Below are 22,520 nucleotides of genomic sequence, written 5' to 3' on the forward strand. Positions count from 1 at the left end.
TCACTTCCTTGACAACTCTTGACATTGTCAGTCTTTCTAGTTTCAGTTATTCTAGTATATATGTAGTGGTATCTCACTGTGGCCATAGTTAGCATTTCCCTGATATCCAGTAAAGTAGGACACCTTTTCATATGTCTATTGGTTATCTTTTCTGACTTGCCTGGTCAGGTCCTTGGCCTGTTTTTTTATATGGTTCTCTGTATTTTTTCTATTTGTATGAGCTCTTTATATATTTTGGATAGGATTCTTTTGTTAGAAAGAATTATCTGTAGCTTACTTTTTTGTTTTCTTAGTGATGTTTTTCAATGAACTGAAGTTCTTCACTTTAATATAGTCCAATTTATTTTACTGTTTGTGTATAATGTGTTTTATGCCTGTTTAAGAAGTATTTGCCTATCCCAAGGTAATGAATATATTCTCTTATGTCATTGTCTAGAAACTCTATTATTTTATTTTTTATAAGTCATCTGCAATAGATTTTGTGTATGGTGTGAGGTAAGAGTCAATATTCATTTTTTTTCCTATATGGTTATCCCGCACTTTTTGTTGAAAACATTGTCAGAGTACAAATTCCAAAAAGTTAAAAGCAAGATTCTTATAAGAATATAGAATGAAAAACATGCCAAAGATTTATTTAACTTATTAATGACGGAATAAGCAGTATGGTAAAGCATGTTTAATGAGCATTTAAGGAAATTAGGTATTATATTAGAGCTCTGGTGAGGGGTGAGATACACACACACACACACACACACACACACACACACACACACACACAGGGATAGAGATAGAGAGATTTTACTATAAGGAACTGGCTCACAGGATTATGGAGGCTAATAAGTCCCAAGATCTTTAGCCAGCAAACTGGAGACCCAGAAGAGGTGATGGTGTAGTTCCAGTCCCAGTTCAAAGGCGTGAGAACCAAAAAGCTGACAATGAAATTCCAGTCTGAAAGCCAGCAGGCTCAACACACAGGAAGAGCTATTGTTTCAGTTTGAGTCTAAAATCAGGAAAAAGGACCAATGTCACAGTTCAAAGAACTGATCAGGGAGAAATTTTCTCTCACTTTCTTGAAGCTTTTATTTTTAAGTAATCTCTACAACTGCTATGGGGCTCAAACTCACAACCCTGAGATCAAGAATTGCATGCTGACATCTTACAGGTGCAGAGATTATGACTTTGGTAGATGAGACTAACATGTTTGAAAGTGTAGGAAGAATGTTTATTCTTCATTCCAAGGAGGTAATTAACAATCAACTGTTAGAGAAACAGAGAATAGCAGAAGAAACAAAGAATTGAAACAGAAAAAATCCTACATGGAGTGGAGTGTGAAAGAAGCTGAGGACAACATCTGGAAGATGCTGATGGCATGAAGGGCACAGCAGGAAGCCTCTAGCAGAAGCCTCCTTCCCCCTCCCTTTTCTGGCAAGGGCAGAGGGACCCGTGTGGGGATACATCCTCACTTCTGCCCTGATGGACTTTTTATTTGGATGATCTGGTAACACAATGTTTTCTGCTTCACCCTGGTCCCCTTTCAGATGCCAACTCTGTATTTTTTATCCTAGTTCTGCCTGAGACCCCTGCCCAGGACACTCTTCTACCCTGGGGGTGAATCACAAACTCCCAGGAGAGAGAAAATGGGAGCCAGGACAGATAGGAGAGCTCTGCTCAAGCCTACTGCCAAGTTATGCTGGTTAGAGCAATAAAGGGCATTTGTTCCCCTCCCCACCAAAAAAAGAAAGTCTCATGCTGTATGGACTGAGCCAGCCAGGTATCCCGAGAAATTTTCTCTTATTCAGTCCTATTGTTCTATTCAGGCCTTCAGCTGATTGGATGAGGTCCACCCACATTAGGAAGAGAATGTTATAGTGACATTGTTAAATGGGGTGCCTGTCTGGCTCAGTTGGTGGAGCATGTGACTCTTGATCTTAGGATGGTGAGTTCAAGCCCCACACTGGATACAGAGCCTACTTAAAAAAAAAAGTAAGAAAGAATAACATTGTTAAGTTGATTGTGTCTACAGGATAATAACACCATAACCTTTTCTTTTTTTTCTAAGTTTATTTATTTATGTATTTATTTTAGTCATCTCTACATTCAACATGGGGCTTGAACTCATGACCCTGAGATCAAGAGTCACATGCTCTTCCAACTGAACCAGCCAGGCGCCCTCATAACCTTTTCTTCTAAATCCTTTGCATCATTACCAGACCAAAATCTATAAGTTAACATGTGACTTCACAGAGTTTTATCCTTTAATCAATAATAGATAATGAGTTAAGCACAAGTATATTGCCTTGATAGTTCATCTTTGGCTAGCCTTGCCGCCTTTTCTTTGCAGCATTTCCAAGTTATGGAAATTGTTAACAAAACAATCCTTTATCTTACTGTTCTGCTGCTCTGCAGTGTCTCCTTTTTTATAAGATAAATGTTCATCACAAGTGTTCCTCATTGCTATAACTTTGTAATAAGTTTTGATATCTGGTAGTCCATGTCTTCCAACTTTAAGATTATAAGATTATATTAACTATTTTTGGCCATTATATTTCCATATAAAATTTTATTTTTTAATGATTAAAAAATTTTTTTTGAAAGAGAGAGACCATGTGCAAGCATGAATGAGGGAGGGGCAGAGGAAGAGAGAATCCCAAGTAGGTTCTGTGCTGTCAGTGCTGAGCTGGATATGGGGCACAATCTCATGAACTGTGAGATCATAACCTGAGCCAAAACTAAAAGTTGGATGCTTAACTGACTGAGCCACCCAGTCGACCCTGAACATTTTTTTAAGTAAAAAATGTGGGGTCAAACTCATGACCCTGAGATCAAGAGTCATATGTTCTACTGACTGAACCAGCCAGACCCCCCTCTGTATACATTTTAAGATCAGTTTATCAATTTTTATACACTCTCTCTCACACACAAACCTACCTTCTAGGATTTTCTTTAGGATTGTGTTAAAGCTAGAGATAAAACATTTAGGTTGCTTCTAGGTTTTTGCTGTTACAGATTAATGTTAACATTCCTTTATTTAATAAAGAGGTTGTGGGACTTTATGGGAATTTTTTCACTTTAAGCCCAAGGGAAAAATAACAATTTGGTGACTCTAAGCACAATGATCTTTTAAAACAAAACATTGAGGAAGATTTTACTTTGCCCAGAGAAATTTCTGGGTCCACAATTAGAATATATATTTTAAGGCATCTCAATAGTTTTAACTTTTTACGTGCTGAATTTGAGGTACCAGTGTAATACTCAGGTAGAGAAATCTAGCAAATTATTGAACATATGGGTCTGAAGTTGATGACAACAATCTGAACTAAAGATACAGCTTTGGAATCTGTTGACATACATAGATAGCAAGTATCTGTGGGCAAGGTTAGAGTTTGTGAAGGAAAAAAGGGCTGTACGCAGAGACTTAGGGCTTTATTTCATATCTATATGAACTAGTATGAGGAGGAAAATGAGCCTAACCAACAGTAGATTAAGGAGGAAGGGGGCCCTAAATCATATGTGTGTATGTGTTGGGGGTGGGGGCAGGCCTTGCTCTGTGCCATAGAGCTTTTCATGGTGTCTTGACCACTGGACAGGGTTATGTTTGTTCTTTTCTTTTCTTTTTTTTTTTAAAGTCTGTTTATTTTGAGAGAGAGAGAGAGAGAAAGTGCATGAGAGTGGGGGAGAGGCAAACAGAGGGAGAGAGAGAATCCCAAGCAGGCACCACTCTGTCAGCGCAAAGCCTGATGTGGGGCTCAAACCCACAAACCGTGAGATCATGACCTAAGCTGAAATCAAGAGTTGGATGCTTAACAACTGAGCCACCCAGGTGCCCCTGGTTTCTGTTAGTTTTGAGTTCCTTCTCTGTACCACATCCCTCACTAACCCATCACCTCCCAAACTTCTACTCCTTTTCCTAGACCTTTGTGTGTTTTGGCTCTTAGAATCAGAACTGTTCTCTTTTTGTCAGTAGGGCTGACTCCCTCTAGGTACCTGGATTTTCCCATTTGTTCAGATTCATAAAGACAGGAATTGATCTCCAGCGACCCAGGGCCAGGTGAGAGAGCTCAGTACAGCAGCAGTGGGCCATGGGCAAGTCAGCTTCCAAGCTGTTTAATAATGAGGTCCTAAAGGCCCACAACAAGTACCAGCAGCAGCATGGTGTCCCCCTCAACTGAAGCTCTGCAAGAAGCTTGATTGGGAGGCTCAGCATTATTCAGAGGCCCTGGTCAGCCCAAGGATGCTCAAGTGCAGCTCAGAGTCCCATTGTGGCCAGTTCAGAGGTATATGCCTCCTGTGATCAGACAGGAAAAGAGATGGCTGATAGATGGTATGGTGAAATCAAGAACTACAACTTTCAGCAGCCTGACTTCACCTCCAGGACTAGACCCTTCATAGCCATGGTATGGAAGAATACAAAGAAGATGGGAGTGGGGAAGCCACCTGCAAGTGGTGGGTCTTCCTTCCTGGTGGCCTGATACTTCCTGGCAGGGAATGTCTTCAACTAGGCTTCCTGCCTCCAAAGAAGGAATTCATTAAATGTGATGGGAAGGTGACAGACTTCATGTGGATATGAAGTGCCTAGAAAAATAAAAACTCAGTGGTGTGTCTGTCCCTGTGGGTGTATGTGCTTGGTGTGTGTGTGATGCATGTGAGTGTCTCTTGCACATACACTTGGATATACAGTTCTATATGAACTTATTCTTATCAAAGGAAGGAGCATATAAAGCTTTTACTCTGATGGTTACCTAGACCATAATTATTTGGACATTTGGGGAAAAATAAATTTAAAAATTTTTGTTATTTAAAAAAATGTTTTTTAACATTTATTTATTATTGAGAGACAGAGAGAGACAGAGCATGAGCATGGGAGGGACAGAGAGAGGAGGAGACACAGAATCTGAAGCAGGCTCCAGGCTCTGCATTGTCAGCACAGAGTCAGATGTGGGGCTCAAGCTCACAAACTGCGAGATCATGACTTGAGCGAAGTCGGATGCCCAACCTACTAAGCCACTCGGGCACCCCATTTTTGTTATTTTTAAAGGAAATTTCTTTTGTGCATTTCTTATAATATCCATCTTTGGACTTTTTGTATTCTAAATGTTTGTGATGCTTAGAAGTGAAGTTCAGAGCTGCCTCTATTAATGTAAAATTGAAAATTGAAGCTTTAGCCAAGCATACAGCAGCCACCTTTAACTAAAAGGGAGTACCTTTTTTGTAAGGACAATATATTGACAGGTCTTTGGAGCATTATTTGCTCCAAAACAAATTACTTTAGGGGTTCCTGGGTGGCTCAGTGAGTTGAGCATCCGTCTTCAGCTCAGGTTATGATCTTGTGCTTCACGAGTTCAAGTCTTGTGTCGGGCTCTGTGCTGACAGCTCAGAGCCTGGAGCCTGCTTTGGGTCTGTGTCTCTCTCTCTCTATACCCCTTCCCCACTCATGCTCTGTCTCTCTCTCTCTCTCTCTCTCTCAAAAATACATAAACATTTTTTTAGACTTTCCATTCAATTATTTTATTTTATTTTTTTTTACTAGTGCGTGTTCATTTATTTTTTTTAATATAATTTATTGTCAAATTGGTTAACATACAGTGTGTACAGTGTGCTCTTGGTTTTGAGGGTAGATTCCCATGATTCATTGCTTACATACAACACCCAGTGCTCATCCCAACAAGTGCCCTCCTCTCCCTCCTCAATGTCCATCACCCATTTCCACCCCCAGTTTGTTTTCTGTATTTAAGAGTCTCTTATGGTTTGCCTCCCTCCCTCTCTGTAACTATTTTTTCCCCGTTCTCTTCCCCCATGGTCTTCTGTTAAGTTTCTCAAGTTCCACATATGAGTGAAAACATATGACATCTGTCTTTCTTTGACTGACTTATGTCACTTAGCATAATACCTTCCAGTTCCATCCATGTTGCTGCAAATGGCATGATTTCATTCTTTCTCATTGCCAAGTAGTATTCCATTGTATATATAAACCACGTCTTCTTTATCCATTCATCAGTTGATGGACATTTAGGCCCCTTACATAATTTGGCTATTGTTGAAAGCGCTGCTATAAACAGTGGGGTACATGTGCCCCTATGAATCACCACCCCTATATCCTTTGGATATATTCCCAGTAGTGCTATTGCTGGGTCGTAGGGTAGTTCTATTTTTAATTTTTTGAGGAACCTCCACGCTGTTTTCCAGAGTGGCTATACCAGTTTGCATTCCCACCAACAGTGCAAGAGGGTTCCCATTTCCCCACATCCTCACCAGCATCTGTTGTTTCTTGAGTTGTTAATTTTAGCCACTCTGACCAGTGTGAGGTAGTATCTCAGTGTGGTTTTGATTTGTATTTCCCTGGTGATGAATAATGTTTTCATGTGTCTGTTGGCCATCTGGATGTTCCTTTGGAAAAGTGTCTATTCATGTCTTCTGCCCATTTCTTCACTGGATTGTTTTTCAGGTGTTGAGTTTGGTAAGTTTTTTATAGATTTTGGATACCAACCCTTTATCTGATATGTCATTTGCGAATATCTTTTCCCATTCCATCGGTTGCCTTTTACTTTTGTTGATTGTTTCCTTTGCAATGCAGAAGCTTTTTATCTTCATGAGGTCCCAATAGTTCATTTTTGCTTTTAATTCCCTTGTCTTTGGAGATGTGTTGAGCAAGAAATTGCTGCGGCTGAGGTCAAAGGGGTTGTTGCCTGGTTTCTCCTCTAGAATTTTGATGGTTTCCTGTCTCACATTTAGGTCTTTCATCCATTTTGAGTTTATTTTTGTGTATGGTGTAAGAAAGTGGTCCAGGTTCATTCTTCTGCATATTGCTGTCCAGCTCTCCCAGCACCATTTGCTAAAGAGACTTTTTTCCATTTCCTGCTTTGTCAAAGATTAGGTGGCCATACATTTGTGGGTCCAATTCTGGGTTCTCTATTTTATTCCATTGGTCTATGTGTCTGTTTTTGTGCCAATACCATACTGTCTTGATGATTACAGCTTTGTAGTAGAGGCTAAAGTCTGGGATTGTGATGCCTCCCGCTTTGGTTTTCTTCTTCAATACTACTTTGGCTATTCGGGGTCTTTTGTGGTTCCATACAAATTTCAGGATTGTTTGTTCTAGCTTTGAGAAGAATGCCCGTCAATTTTGATTGGGATTGCATTGCATATGTAGATTGCTTTGGGTAGTATTGACATTTTAACAATATTTATTCTTCCAATCCATGAGCATGGAATGTTTTCCCATTTCTTTGTGTCTTCTTCAATTTCCTTCATAAGTTTTCTATAGTTTGTATAGTTTCTCCCTCTATATAGTCTCTCTCTCTCTCTCTCTCTCTCTCTATATATACACACACACACACACACACACACACACACACACACACACACACACATAGTTTTCAGCATATAGATCTTTTACATCTGAGCCTGGATGGCTCAGTGGTTTGAGCGTCTGACTTCAGCTCAGGTCAGGATCTCATGGTTCATGAGTTCGAGCCCGCGTTGGACCCTGTGCTGACAGCTCAGAGCCTGGAGCCTGCTTTTGATTCTGTGTCTCCCTTTCTCTCTGCCCCTCACCCACTCATGCTCTATCTCTGTCTCTGTCTCTCTTTCTCAAAAATAAATAACCATTTTTTAAAAAATAAAACAAAACAAGTTACTTTAAGATATGTATGCCTCATTTCCCAGAAGATAGGTTGCATATTGCAATAATGGAAAAGAACATTTAATATTTACAAATTAATTGTTAAAAGCCCTGCGTTTTGAGAAAATGCTGACTTGCTTTGTATCTTTCAGTTAAATAATAGTGTCTCAAATGAAGTGGGAGAATTATAAGTGTACGTCATTAAAGAGACCTCAATTTTGCCTCAGGAGAGATTATAAGAGGCATGAGAATACCTGACATTTGCCTTGCTATTCTCTTCCCTGATTTGGAATTAGAGCCTGCAGGACCAGGCTACAAGCATACTCTTTTAGAGGTCTTTTGCCTCCAAACCACAGGCAACACCAATTTAGGACTCTGAATGGATCAGGCAGTTAAAGAACGCCCTTAGTGTTCCCTGGGACTCCCAGCTGCAAAGAAATGTTTGTAACAGCTGAAGAAATATGTCCAAAGAAAATAAATTTGGGACACTTGGGTGGCTCAGTCATTTGAGCTCCTGACTCTTGATTTCAGCTCAGGTCATAACCCCAGGGTCATGGAATGGAGCTCTGAGTTGGAGCTTGCTTAAGATTCTCTCTCTCAATCTCTCTCTTTCTCTCCCTCCTGCCCTTTCCCCCACTTGTGTCCTGTCTCTTTAAAAATAATAATAATAGGGGAGCCTGGGTGGCTCAGTCAGTTAGGCTTGACTTAGGCTCAGGTCACGTCCTCACTGATGGTGAGTTCAAGCCCCATATTGGGCTCTGTGCTGACAGCTCAGAGCCTGGAGCCTGCTTCCAATTCTGTGTCTCCCTCTCTCTCTGCCTCTCTCCCGCTCACACTCTCTTTCTCTCAAAAATAAACATTAAAAACTTTTTAAAAAAATAATAAATTAATAAATATTTTAAAAATGTGCATAGGACTGTTTGCCTTTTGGTGAGAACACTTGCTTGAATTGAAGACACTGGAAGTTTAAGGGTAAATTAAAATGATTTTCTTTATTTATAAAGGGCAAAGAGATCATTTATTCTCTCCTGTTGGAGTGTTTTCTTAGAGATGTGGTAAATCTGAATCATTATTCTCAACTTTAGTATAAAGATAAATCTCTCTAGGGATTAAGCCTAGTCACCAGTTTTTACAATGTAGAGCTATCTCCAAGGTTGTGGACCAAATGACCTCTGCAAACAAGGATTTCTTTGGAGAGGTACAGAAGACTATTAAGAGGTGCAGCCCTTTGTCTCATTAGGGCTTTCTTGTGCTTTGTTCTTTCTAGTGTTTTGCTGTATACATTATGTAAGATTTTGTCCTAACTTTGAAATTATTTTCAGGCTACATTATATATATGTAATCTGTTAGTTCTTATTCAGTAATCAAGTATGTTCTTTTACTCCTCTATATTGGCAAGGAGGGGGCTTTTTGCTAGCAGGTTTGTTTTATTTCCCCCAACAAGAACAACACAATAGCCGATTTAAAAACAAAGCAAATGAGGGGTGCCTGGCTGGCTCAGTTGGTGCAGTAGGTGACCCTTGGTCTTGGAGTTGTGGTTCCAGCTCCACCTCGGGTGTAGAGATTACTTAAAAAATAAAAAAACAAAACAAAAAACCAAAGCAAATGATTTCAAGTAGTTTTCCTTAGCTCTTGATGCGTCCACAGTTACCAATACCATTCAGTTGTTGTTTATTTGACAAGTCAATGCTGAATTTGAAGTGACTGAAGAATTAGCCTCTATGAATAGTTTGCATGAAACAATTACAGGTAAAAATGTTTTCAAAGAAGTTGAGAAAACACTAATTTAGCACAACCTGAAAGGGAATCTGCTAAACTGTGTTATGACTGATAGTGGCAAAAATATATGTGGAGCAGAAAAAAGGCTTAGTTCAACAAATTTACAAGGTTTGTGAAAACGTAATGTGTTTAAAGTATATGGTTATTCATTGCAGAAAGTACTTTGTGGGAAATATGTAAATTTATCATGTGTTATAAAACTAGTAGTTTAACAGTTGACTTCATTCGCTCTCATAAAATTAATCATATCATTTCTGTAGGGTTTTTTGTTTTTTTGTTTTGTCAGAAATAGAAGCTGAATATCTTTTTTTTTTTTTTAATTTTTTTTTCAACGTTTATTTATTTTTGGGACAGAGAGAGACAGAGCATGAACGGGGGAGGGGCAGAGAGAGAGGGAGACACAGAATCGGAAACAGGCTCCAGGCTCTGAGCCATCAGCCCAGAGCCTGACGCGGGGCTCGAACTCACAGACCGCGAGATCGTGACCTGGCTGAAGTCGGCCGCTTAACCGACTGCGCCACCCAGGCGCCCCTGAATATCTTGATTTGTCCCACTACACAGGTATTTGATGGCTTAGCATTGGTGCAGTTTTATTATGATTTTCTGGGCAAAAATGGAACAGGGGTGCCCGGGCTGGCTCAGTCAGTAGAACATGTGACTCTTGATCTCGGGATTGTGAGTTTGACCTGAGCATAGAGATTACTTAAAAAAAACAAACAAAAAAAAAAAACCAAAAAAAAAAAAAAAAAACAACACCTTCATTGGGGTGTCTGGGTTGCACAGTCGGTTAAGTGTCTGTCTGACTCTTGATCTTGCTCAGGTCATGATCTCACAGTTCGTGATTTTGAGCCCCACATCGGCTCTGCACTGATGGCACGGAGCCTGCTTGGAATTCCGTCTCTCCTTCTCTCTGCCTTGTGCTCTCTATCTCTCTGTCTCTCAAAATAAATAAACTTAAAAAACTTTTAAAAAATTTTATTTAAAAATTGAGCAACTATCAAGAAGAGAATCTAATAGAATTTAAAAATGCTTTCCAGGCACTGAATATGCTCAATTGAATCACGTGCTCATTGACTGATACCAGTATTTGACAGTAGTTATCTGTGTGAAAAAACAGACGAGATACATAAAATCTCATTACAGATCACCATTAATAGTTGAACATTTGCAACTGATTCTGATACTTTGAACCCCAAGTAAACAAAATATATACTCCCCCAAATAATTTTATCATTCTCATTGGTAGACCTATAGTACCAAAAACTTGTATTCAATTATTGTTGGTTTATTTTGAATGTTACCAATTAAAAACTTGTAGAAATTTATTTTCTCTCCTTATACAAGTACCTATACAATAGCTTCAATTTTTTTTTTTTTTTTTTTTTTTTTTTTTTTTTTTTTTTTTTTTGGCCTGAACTCTAAATATTTACTGTATGGTCCTTTATAGATGAAGTTTGCTGGTCTCTGCTCTAGATAGTGCCCAGTCCTAAAATTGCAAGTACTAAAACTGTACGCCCAGTAATTTCTTTTCCTTGTTTGCAAGTCTTGGATAATTTTTTCCAATAGAGAGAAACACACATCCTTTCCCTCATGAAGGTTATATGTTTGCTAAGTTCCTCACACCCCAACTTATTAAGCATTTAAACAATTCTGAAACCTCCAGGTTACATGTGCAAACAACCCACTTCTTCCTCTTAACTATAATCATAGTACTATTCACAGTCTGTTTATCCCCAGACTGCATTCTTTGAAGGAAAGTCTTGTTCCTCTTTGTACCTGTAGCACTATGTGTAGTACTTGGTGGATGCTCAATAAATTTTTCTTGAATGTATTAACACCTGTATCTCTGGTATGGCCTCCTCTCCTGATGTTTATCCATTTGTATAAGATTACAGTGTTATTCATAAATATTAAGTAATTACTTGATAGTGGTGAATAAACTGATTTATTAGAGTTCATTGAATTGTTTGGCATTCTGATTTTCAGATTTCACTACTTAGATAATCCTGTACAAATCCTTGCACACATTATCTCCCATTCATTTGAATTATTTTCATGGAATATATTCCCACAGTGGAATTTTATTCATTTGACAGTATGAATATGCCAGGCTAGGGGCGCCTGGCTGACTCAGTCAGAAGAGCATGTGACTCTTGATCTCAGTGTTGTGAGTTTGAGCCCCACGTTGGGTGTAGAGATTACTTAAAAATAAAATCTTTAAAAAAACACCCCCCACCCCCAAATATGCCAGGCTAAGTCATGAATTTTAAGCATGGGAATAACATTTCTACTCTAGGTTTGCTGCTTTGGAATTTATAACTTCTCTGACTCTTCTGAGCTCCCTCTCATGAACTTTCACCTTATTCTTTCATGTTCCCTTTGTTTATTTTTTAAAATATTTTATTTATTTTTGGGAGAGAGAACACAAGCAAGGGAGGAGCAGAGAGAGAAGGGGACAGAGGATCCAAAGCAGGCTCCATGCTGACAGCAGCAAGCCTGATGTGGTGCTCAAAGTCATGAACTGTGAAATCATGACCTGAGCCAAAGTCGGATGCTCAACCCACTGAGCTACCCAGGTGCCCCTCCATTCTGCCTTTATTTTATTTTATTTTTCCATTCTCCCTTTAAAACGTCCAGTTACCTCTATACAAATTGAAGATGAGTTCAGTTTGTGTTAGACTATTTTCCCTATTGCAATAGTATATTACTGATTGAATGTGTCCTAATCACTTGACTAATGTCCAGGTTTTTTTTTTCATCTTTGACAACAACCAATCCTTAAAACATTCTCATTCATGAATTCATTTATGTATTTGATTAGTCAAGAAATCTTTTTTGGACACCTTTACCAGGTGTGCTATGTGTTATGTGTTAGGGATAAAGACACAGAAAATACACCCTTTGCTGTTGAGGAGCTCTGTATCTAAAGAAAGGATAGGTATGCAATTACTCTTCAATGAGATAAGATCTATACTGGAACACTATACAGGTGATTTGTTTATTTTCCTGTTTTCCCTCTCTGACCAGTCCTTTTCTGTCTCTTTTTCCTACTCCTTAAAAGTAGGTGTTCTCTATAAATGACCTTTGTTCCTTTCTCATTCTATATAGTCTCCTGACAACCATAGGGCTCCAACTCTCAGATTCTTTGCAGCTTACTCCTAAATGCCAGTACAGATTCAATGTGTCCATTTCCTGATTTGTTCATGCAACTTACTCTCTGTATATGAAATACCCTTTCTTCCACATTTGCATGTTCAGGTTTATCCATGCTTTGAGATCCATCTCCTCCACATGCTACTTCTCTTGTGAAGCTTATCTTGATTCCTTCCACAGCTTCTGCTGAATTCCTCTACTATTTGAGGGGCATTATAGCATTATGGCTAACGGCTTGAGTTCTGGTGAAAGATGCAGCTGGGCTGCATTCCAGTTTTGCTTCATTTTCTTTATAAAAAATGGAGATTAAAGTAGTTACATTTGTATTGATTGAAATCTCTGTCTCTAGCTTGGACTGATTGCTTAGGGTTCAGTTCCACATCATCTAATGCATTTATTTGCAAGAATATACCACACAATCTCAAACTTAATGTATGTGTTCGAAAGGAAACATCTTTCCCCAGAACCTATGCATCCTTGATTTCCTATCTATCAGTAAAAACTGTAGCACCATCCTTCCAGTCAACCTGACTTTAAAACTCTCTCCCTCTCTCCCCCTGCCTTCTCATCCAATGGTTTGCTACTAAAGAAAGGATATTCTTTACTGTATTCATAGTCATTGTGTGCCAAATTCTATCACATTAGTTCCGTAACACTGAGAAATGTTAAAGGGATTGTCCCTTTTCTTCCCCCTCAGTTCCATATTTACTGCCCTAGTTTAGTTCCTTATTCTTTCACAGACCTTTCCTATCACCTTATAAACTATTTAAGGATAGTAACTTTGTTAGGAATAGCAAACAAAGGATAGTGCTTTGTTTACTTTTTCCTTTCATTAAGACTGAGCTAAGAAACACTTAATAAATATTTGTTAATTTAGTTATTTATATTAAATTTCTCTATGGAGGCATTGGGAGACATTTCCCAAGGGATAAGGAACTTGCAGAAAGAGTAAACTTTTAATGACCTTGTTGAATAGCTTAAAGATAGTCATAAAGTTGGTAGAGGGAACCCCTGCATCAGGGTTCTTACCCAGTCCCCTTTTCTCTCCTGCCTGAGGCCTCCCAAAGAGGCAGCAACAATGCCAAACCTGGGTGTTTTGGTCTTACTCTCTTGAGATTCTTAGGTTCTCTTCACTACCTACTTTCCTTGATCCCTCTCACCTTCCCTCTCATTTACTGGATTTTAGAGTCTTAGCTCTCAGCTACCTGCCAGCTAAACACAAGTGTAAACTCCAAACACTGGAGAACTTTCAAGTACTGTACTTGGAAACACTAATGAAGACTGAGGCATGGAGGACTGGCTTTCTATCCCTGTTTGAGTTGCTTCTGAAGATACACTTACCTTGCTGATGAGTATAAATGGTCCTGGTCAAGTGTCTAGAGGGCAAGAAGACCTCATTGCCTTTTTCCTCTGAACTTTAAACTGGGAAACTGGGATGCCTCAGAGCTTTCATCACAACCTTTAGACAGTGACCCTTGCTCTGCTCACCTTCTCTTTACCTCCCAGCCACATTCCTCCCTTTGTATCCACAGCCTAAGTAATAACAAACATGTACTGGACATGCATCAGGTAATTTAAATGCAGTTCCTCATTTAAGCCTGGAAACTATCTTATAAAGTAGTTACTATCATTATTCTTTGGGAAATTGAGGCCATGTAGCTTGCCCAAGGTCACAAGTATCAGAGCTAGGACTCAAATCTAGGTATGGTATGCAGATTTCTGAGATGGTTCCCCAAAGATGGCTGCCCCAATGAGGCAGCTCCTGGTGATATTCATTTCCTTGTGTAATCTTCTTCCCTAAAATGTGACTTGCTTCTGATGAATAGAATACAGCAAAAACTAGGGGAAGTCACTTCTGTGATTATGTTAAGAAGACTGTAACTTCCATCTTGCTAGCAGACTCTATTGCTTTCTCAGTTTGAATGCTTCGATGAAGCAAGCAGCCATCTTGTCTCAGACAAGGAACTGAGACAAGCCAATAGCCAATAAGGAACTGAGGCTTTCAGTTCAATAGCTGAAGAGAAATTGAGTCCTGCTAACAGTCACATGAATGAGCTTGATAGTGGATCCTGTTGCAATCAAGCTGGCGCTTTGATAGCAGTCTGTAAAAAAACCTGAACCAGAGGATCCAATCTAGCCTACTCAGATTCTTGACCCAGAAACTATAAGATAATAAATGTTTAAGCCATTACATTTTGGAGTAGTTAATTACATGACAATAGATAATACACCAGGTGGATCTGACTGGCTTCAAAGTTCATGCGCTTCACAATTTTATAAAGGACAGCTGGGCTAAATAGCTAGGTAGTTCAACCTCCAGCAGCCCAGAGAATGCCCATTATTTTTATGGTCAGCATCTGTGTTGAGTGGGCTGGCTGAGTGCCCTGGTCAAAATCTTCCTCAGGATTATTATTCCAAATTTGGATGAGCACTGGGAAGATCAAGTCATCTTCTTTAGGCTCTTGCTATAGCATTTGGAGGGTCACTTTCTCATAGCAACTTTTCCAGTGAGAAAAATCATCTGATAGGTTTGTTTTTGGAGGGCAAAGACCATGTTAGATTGACGGACACTCCCTGGGTCTAGCAGGCAGAATCCTATGGGACCAAGAGCTTGCAAATGCTGACACCCAAGCTGGGCTACTAAAACCTTAGAAAGCATGTCCTCTAATGGTGCTCAGCCCTGGCATCACATTAGAATCACTTGGGGAGCTTTTAAAACTAGTTTGAGACTTACCCCAAACCAACTGAATCAGAACTGTGGCATGGAGGGGGTGTTGGATCTGTACATTATACTACGGGTCTTCATGTTTTCTGCTCTGGTCTTTTTCACTTCCTCATATGTGCATATGTCATCTTACCAGAAGTCGTAGCTTAAAATGCCTATCTTCCCTCTATCCTTCATTCAGTAAATATTACGGACTGATTTCTATGTCCCAAGTACTATTATAGACATTGGAGATACAATAGCATGCAGGAAAAAAAGGTCTAGCGGGGCCTGGGTGCCTCAGGTGGTGGTTAAACGTCTAACTCTTGATTTCGGCTCAGGCTATGATCTCACAGTTCGTGAGTTCCAGCCCCTTGTGGGGCTCTGTGCTGATGGTGAGGAGCCTGCTTGGGATTCTCTCTCTCTCTCCTCTCTCTGCCCCTGCCCTGCTTGTGCATTCTCTCTCAAAATAAATAAACTTAAAAGGAAACAAGATCTAGATAAGAACTGACGTCTCCAAGGGGTGCCTGGGTGGCTTGGTTAAGCTTCCCATTCTTGGTTTTGGCTCAGGTCATGATCTCATGGTTGGTGAGTTGGAGCCCCAAATCTGGCTTGCTGCTGTCAGTGCAGAGCCCGCTTTGGCTCCTCTGTCCCCCCCACCCCCTTCAAAAATAAATAAAACAAACAGAACTGAAGTCTCCAAACATTTTACTTTATGCTCACTCAGTTATTTTCCTTTTTTTTTTCTGTAGTTGGTAATTAAAACTTGCCCGTGGTACGATCTTGTTAAATTACCATAAGTAGGTGCTCGGTGGGCTCCAATGGATAGACTCTTTAAAGAAGTCCGATGAAAATTCTTCAATCAAGAGAATCTTGGGTGGGAGCTCTGTCCACGTGGGAGGAGCAGAGGGCTTCAGTTATCTCCTGACACAGGTGTGGGGAAGCCCCGCCCTCTCAGGTCCAAGCCTTATTAGAGGGAGGAGCTGTCTTCTTGCACGTAGGGAAAGAGGAAGGAAACCCCACCTCTTATGGGCTTATGGGAGGAGGGGTCGGCGGACTAGGCGTGAGTTGATTGGCTGAGAGGCGGAGCGCCACGGGTTGGCTCCTTCTAGGAGCTCTCCGCCGGAATCCCGGTGGGGTGAAGGCGGGGTGGGAGAGAGTCCCGGTAGCTCCTGCCTCCTAGCGATGGCGCCGTGGTGCCGCGCCCAGTCTCCTGCCTGCTTGCCCGTACTCACAGCTATCGGGAGTGCGGTCAGAGGTTGAGAATTGAAGCGGGTTCAAGGGAGCGGCGGGACGCTGCCTGCCACGGGGACCATGTGGAGAGGTCAGACCTGTGGGGCCGATTACGGGAACAGCCGCGGCACCTGCTGAGAGGAAAGAGGGAGCTGCCGGGTGCGGCGGCGACTTGCCAGCGCCTCGGCCATGTCGCTGCTCTGTGTGCGCGGTGAGTGTGTGGACTGTGGCAGGGTGGGAGGAAGACGCGGGCCGCCGAAGGGTCCCCGCAAGCTTCCAGTGGGCGTTGCTGTACCACCTTTTCCAAACTTCACTTCTCGTTCGTGCCTCGGGGGTAGATTATGTTAACTCATTTATAAACATTTAAAGAGTTCTTTCCACTCTTTCTTATTTTTCCTCACTCTCACGTGAGGGACTGTTAACCTCTCCATTCCAGTGGCCATGTGACAGAGTTGTTGGCTGGCAGGCCCAGATCCTATTAAACAGTGACTGGCGCTCTTGTCTAGTGAGAGTGGACTAGCTAGGTGGCCGCGAATAGTTGATTCAAGAGTAGGCAGTCTCCCATTCTTTTTTTCCTTTTCCCTGCACCGTGAAACTAAAGGCGGCTTAGTAGCAGGTTCTTTTTATCGTTGTTTGAACGCAATGTGATACAGCGGTCACATCCCTTCTTCTAGTGTATTTCTTCGCTTACACCCCTCTGTTGCTTGTCTCGTTCCCGGCTTCTTTGTAGTCTAGGCTAAGTTTATTCTCATATTCGACTTGGAAAGTTCTGTTGTCTTCTCTCCTTTTTGGAGCGAACATAACACGTATGATTTATGTGTATATTCATTAGCTTTTATTACAGTAACTAAAGGGCCTTTATTGCTTTTTCACTGAGAACAGTTGGCTCCTCTAAGAAGGTATTTTAAGGCAAGAGCTTTGGGGTTTAAGATGAGGCAAGGTGCATGGATTAAGCTCCGTGAGGGTAGAGACTGTTTGTTACTGGTTTTTGTATTCCTGGTGCCTGATACAGAAGCTCAACGCTGGCTTTGAATAAATACATGCATGTGAGGACTGTGATTTTAGAGATTATCTCATCAGAAAAAACAGGGTTTGGATTACCCATTGAATTTGATCTTGGAAAATTCAAGTTATGGCCTATCATAATGGTGTTAAACAAGATAGGATAAGGTGGCTTGATGGTGAGAGGGAGAATTTATCTACAAGGGCATTTTCCTGGTACTGTTCACTAGATAGAGTTCATATTTCTTTTGGCTCAGTGGATTAGAAGCATTGTTATTTGTGATTTCCCTGATAGGTGTTTCCCTCAGCTACTGGCAAAGGGAACTGTTTTGCTCTGTTCTCTTCCTCTGTTTTTGTTAAATCTGCATTAACCCAAAATGGATTTGGCTATTTCCAGGGATTACGAGACAATTTTTTTCTTCATGGTTGATTTTTCATTAATGAGAATTTTGCTTTGCTTTTAGTAAGACGTTTTCTCTCAGCAGCTGGGAATCTATTTATTCCTTTAGATCCCTGCTGTTGAGTAGCAGGATTTGGGAGAGGTTGGGTTTTGCAATGTCCCTTGGACAGTTAAAATCCCTACTGCCATACCTTATTACAATGCTAGTCTTTATGAAAGACACTTTAGGCAGGAACACTATTAAACCAGAAATTCCTATTTAATTGAATTTAAATAACTTCAGAGAAGGAGCTGCTGCTATTTTCATTTGTTCTAATATGGGTCAACTTTCATTGTCTAGAAATTCTGCTATTTAGCTAACCTCTTCTTTCCTTATTCATGTTATATTAGTGGAATCTCTCTTCTTTTGAACCTGAGGAATTGGAGGCCAGCAGGTCATTGTTTTTTGAATGAAGATCTTGAAGATTATTAATTACTGAAACAAGTAGCTACCTTGTAGAGAAGTATTCATATTAAATGGTAAAGTATTAGTTCTGGGGAAACTTACAGAAATGGATCAAAATAAATCTTTCTAAAATGATATTCCTTGTGTTATATTTTGGCAGATAGGAATGTTGTTCATATTATGAGATAAGCCTATGTAATGATATTGTATAACTCAATTTCAGTTCATCTTGGAGTAGAATTGAATTAGAGATTTTTTTCCCTGTAGTCAAAGTTCAAACAGTTGTAAAAACTGATGTAGAAATTGGCAAACTGGTATTTAATTATCCCCAGACATCTAAAGAAGTCAGTTTCTTGATCTAACTCATTAATCATTCCTTATTGCCTACAGGTTAAGGGCTCTCCTTTTTGGCCCTATATTCTTGCTTATCCTTATGCAGATACTTAGCTCTAGCACTAACTTTGCTCATTCCTGTTCTGCATTTGTACCCCCCAAAATATTCTTTTTGAATTTTCTGCTTATCAAAAATGTATTATTCCTTTCTCGACTTAGAGTCTACCTTTTTGTTGTTGTTGAAAACTTCCTAAGTTCCTGTCCACTGTGGTCTTTTTCTCCTTTACACTCTTTAACCTCTGAACTCCTTTAAACATAAATCATTTGTGGTATGAACAGTACCACTAATTTGACAATGAATTGTATACTGCCTGGCAACTAGTCTTATACTGTTTATGGTGACCCAGACAAAGAAGGTAATGAGAGTGGTCAGATCAGATCTGGAATTTTGTGTTCATTTGGAGTATTTGATTCTAAGAGGCACATTGAGAAACCAGAATTTCTTTATAGGAAAGTAATTAGAATGATGAAGGGTGTAGAAACAATTTGAGGAATTGAGAGAGTTAGTTTTGAGACGATTAAAGAGGGAGATGAAGATAATAAAAATTGTTTAAAAAACTTAATTCCAGAGGACAGAACTGGGACAGCTGGGCCAGTGATTGAAAATTATAAGAAACTAGATTTTAGTGTAATGTAAGGAAGAACGTTAACAATTAGAGTTGTTCTTTTTTTTTAAAATTTTTTTAATGTTTTTATTTATTTTTGAGACAGAGAGAGACAGAGCATGAGCAGGGGAGGGGCAAGGAGAGAGGGAGACACAGAATCTGAAGCAGGCTCCAGGTTCTGAGCTGTCAGCACAGAGCCCGATGTGGGGCTCGAACTCACAGACTGAGAGATCATGACCTGAGCTGAAGTCGAACACTCAACCTACTGAGCCACCCAGGTGCCCCAACAATTAGAGTTGTTTTTGAAGGCAATGGACTACTTAGGAATTTTTTTTTTTTTTTTGACTTAGGATATTTTAAGTAGAAATTGAGTGGTAAGGGTGTTCTAAAAGAGATGTCGACATTGGGTGGGAGGTTAGACTTGATAAATTTTTAAAAAAATTTTTTTAAATGTTTTTATTTATTTTTGAGACAGAGAGAGACAGAGCATGAGTGGGGAAGGGGCAGAGAGGGAGGGAGACACAGAATCTGAAGCAGGCTCCAGGCTCTGAGCTGTCAGCACAGAGCCCGACGCGGGGCTCGAACTCACAGACTGTGAGATCGTGACCTGAGCTGAAGTCGGACGCTTAACGAACTGAGCCACCCAGGTGCCCCAGGACTTGATAAATTTTAAGAAAACATCCTTTCATAGAATTCACTTAGTTCTTCCTTAAAAATTTGGCACAACTTCCTCATAATACTGCCATCTCTTTGCTTCCTTAGGGGTTAGTACCACATGAGCAACTCCAGTAAGCTAAATCAAGGATTTTCTTTAACTTTTGGCATCTAGGTGTTCATGATAGGTTTTCCAAACAAATGATATTCATTTTGAGAATGAAGTCTTTCCATATTTCTTTGTAATTGCCACAATATTTATAATTGAGCTATGAATCCCCCTCCCTCATTTGAGCCAGAAGTTACACTTGTTAAATCAAAAACAAAAAAAATAGTTTTGGGGATATAAAAAGCAATATGTGCTAATGCTTTTTTTTTTTTTTTAAATTATTTTTAAGTAATCTATATGCCCAGTGTGGGGCTTGAACTCAGTACCCTGAGATCAGGAATCATATGCTCTTCTGACAGAATCAGCCAGGTGCCCCAATACATTGTTAATTATAGAAAATTGGGAAAGTCAAGTGGGTGGCTCAGTCAGTTGAGTGAGTTTGGTTCAGGTCAAGATCTCACAGTTCCTGGGTTCAAACCCTGTGTTGACCTTTGCCGTGACAGTGTGGAGGCTACTTCAGATTCTCTCTCTCTCTCCACCTTCCCTGCTTGTGCTCTCTCTCAAAAATAAACATTAAAAGAAAACCCAATAAAACGTTAAAAAAAAGAAAATTGGGAAAATGCAAGAAAGTATAAAAAGGAAAACAAAAATCATCATATTCCTACCACTACCATTCCATTAACTTTTTTTTCATTGCTTTCATTTTTTTTATTGTAATGGTGGTATATATGCATGATAAATTGAAACAGTTTAGGATGTGAAGTGAAAGTAAAAAGTTCTCCACTCTGCTAGTCCTTGTTCTCTTATAGGTAACTACTCTTTACTGTTTCTTGGATATCCTAGAAATTTTCATTACATATGAATATATACAATCTACAACTGAATTATACAATACTCCCCTCTTTAAAAAACTTAATTTTCCGGGGCGCCAGGGTGGCTCAGTCGTTTAAGCGGCCGACTTCGGCTCAGGTCACGATCTCGCGGTCCGCGAGTTCGAGTCCCGCGTCGGGCTCTGGGCTGATGGCTCAGAGCCTGGAGCCTGCTTCCGATTCTGTGTCTCCCTCTCTCTCTCTGCCCCTCCCCCGTTCATGCTCTGTCTCTTTCTGTCTCAAAAATAAATAAACGTTAAAAAAAAAAAACCTTAATTTTCCTATCACCTTCTATGAATCTAAATCATTCTTTTTAAAAAAATTTTTTAATGTTTATTTCTTTTTGAGAGAGACAGAGCATGAGCAGGGGAGGGGCAGAGAGAGGAGACAGAATCCGAAGCATGCTCCAGGCTCTGAGCTGTCAGCACAGAGCCTGACATGGGGCTCAAACCCACAAGGCGTGAGATCATGACCTGTCAGATGCTTAACCAACTGAGCCACCCAGGCGCCCCTAAATCATTCTTTTTAATAGCTACAGAGTATTCCATTTTTTTAAAGTTTATTTTATTTTAGAAGAGAGCGAGCACATGGCAGGGGTGCTCATGACCTGAGCCAAAATCAAGAGTTGGATGCTTAACTGAACGAGTCACCCAGGCACCCTGAGTATTCCATTTTACAAGCATATATAATTCAACCAATTTCATATTGATGGATGTAATTTTTTTTTCATTTTGCTACTATAACAATGCTACCAGGAACATCCTTGTATGTGGTTTTGTTATATTTGGAGATCTCCTATCAGCTTTCCTCCTGGACTTTGTGTGTGATTTGCTCATTGCTGTTTTCTTGGTATAATGACACCCAGCTGGACCCATTAGCAAATCATATGCCTCATCATCTCAGATCAGCATCTTCTATGAGAGGCAGGTCTTTACCAATAGGTAATATTTTATGCCTACCAGTAAGACCAAAGACCTCAGCTTTTAAGTTTGACTTGTGATTTCATGTGCTTGTCTTTTTTTTTTTTTTAATCTTTTTTGTACCATTTATTTTTTGAGAGAGGCACAAGTGAGTGAGGAGCAGTGGGAGAGAGAATCCAAGCGGGGAGGGGGGGGGAGGGAGAAAGGAGAGAGAGAAAGGAAGGAAGAGAAAGAAAGGAAGGAAAGGAAAGAAAGGAAGGAAAGAAAATATGAAAATATCCCTCCCGTGTTTTACCCGAGGCAGGGCTCCCGTGTTTTACCTGAGGAGGGGCTCTCTTGCTTGTCAACCGTGAGATCATGATCTGAGCCAAAGTCAGATGCTTAATGACTGAGCCACCCAGGTGACCTTCTTTGTACTATTTTAAAATTATCTTCCATATTGATACATGCACCCAATGTTTATATCAGTGCTATCTGTAATAGCCAAACTATGGAAACAGCCCAAGTGTCCATTGATCAATGAATGGATAAAGAGATGTGGAGATATATAATATGGAATATTGGCCACAAAAAAAGAATGAAATCTTGCCATTTGAAATGATGTGAATGGAGCTAGAGAGCATTATACTAAGCAAA

General features: G+C 40.1%; 1 protein-coding gene and 1 pseudogene across 7 annotated transcripts in view; both read left to right on the forward strand.

Annotated features, from left to right (window-relative positions):
• The window catches only part of UNC13B (unc-13 homolog B), a 253,420-nt gene that overhangs the window by 3,026 nt on the left and 227,874 nt on the right, over positions 1–22,520 (forward strand). Inside the window, exon 1 of one of the 7 annotated variants that reach the window (XM_019816150.2) lies at positions 16,344–16,698. The exons of 1 other annotated variant lie outside the window; for it this stretch is intronic. In XM_019816150.2, coding sequence (XP_019671709.2) covers positions 16,677–16,698 — 22 coding nt within the window. In that variant the 5' untranslated portion in view covers positions 16,344–16,676. Of the gene's footprint in view, positions 1–16,343; positions 16,699–22,520 lie in introns of those variants that run through there. 5 more of the 7 variants (XM_019816151.2, XM_045042890.1, XM_019816152.3 and 2 more) reach the window with 5 other exon arrangements.
• Positions 3,709–4,883, forward strand: LOC101091909 (annotated as a pseudogene).

The sequence above is a fragment of the Felis catus genome, chromosome D4, assembly GCF_018350175.1.
Source record: "Felis catus isolate Fca126 chromosome D4, F.catus_Fca126_mat1.0, whole genome shotgun sequence".
Taxonomy (NCBI): domain Eukaryota; kingdom Metazoa; phylum Chordata; class Mammalia; order Carnivora; family Felidae; genus Felis; species Felis catus.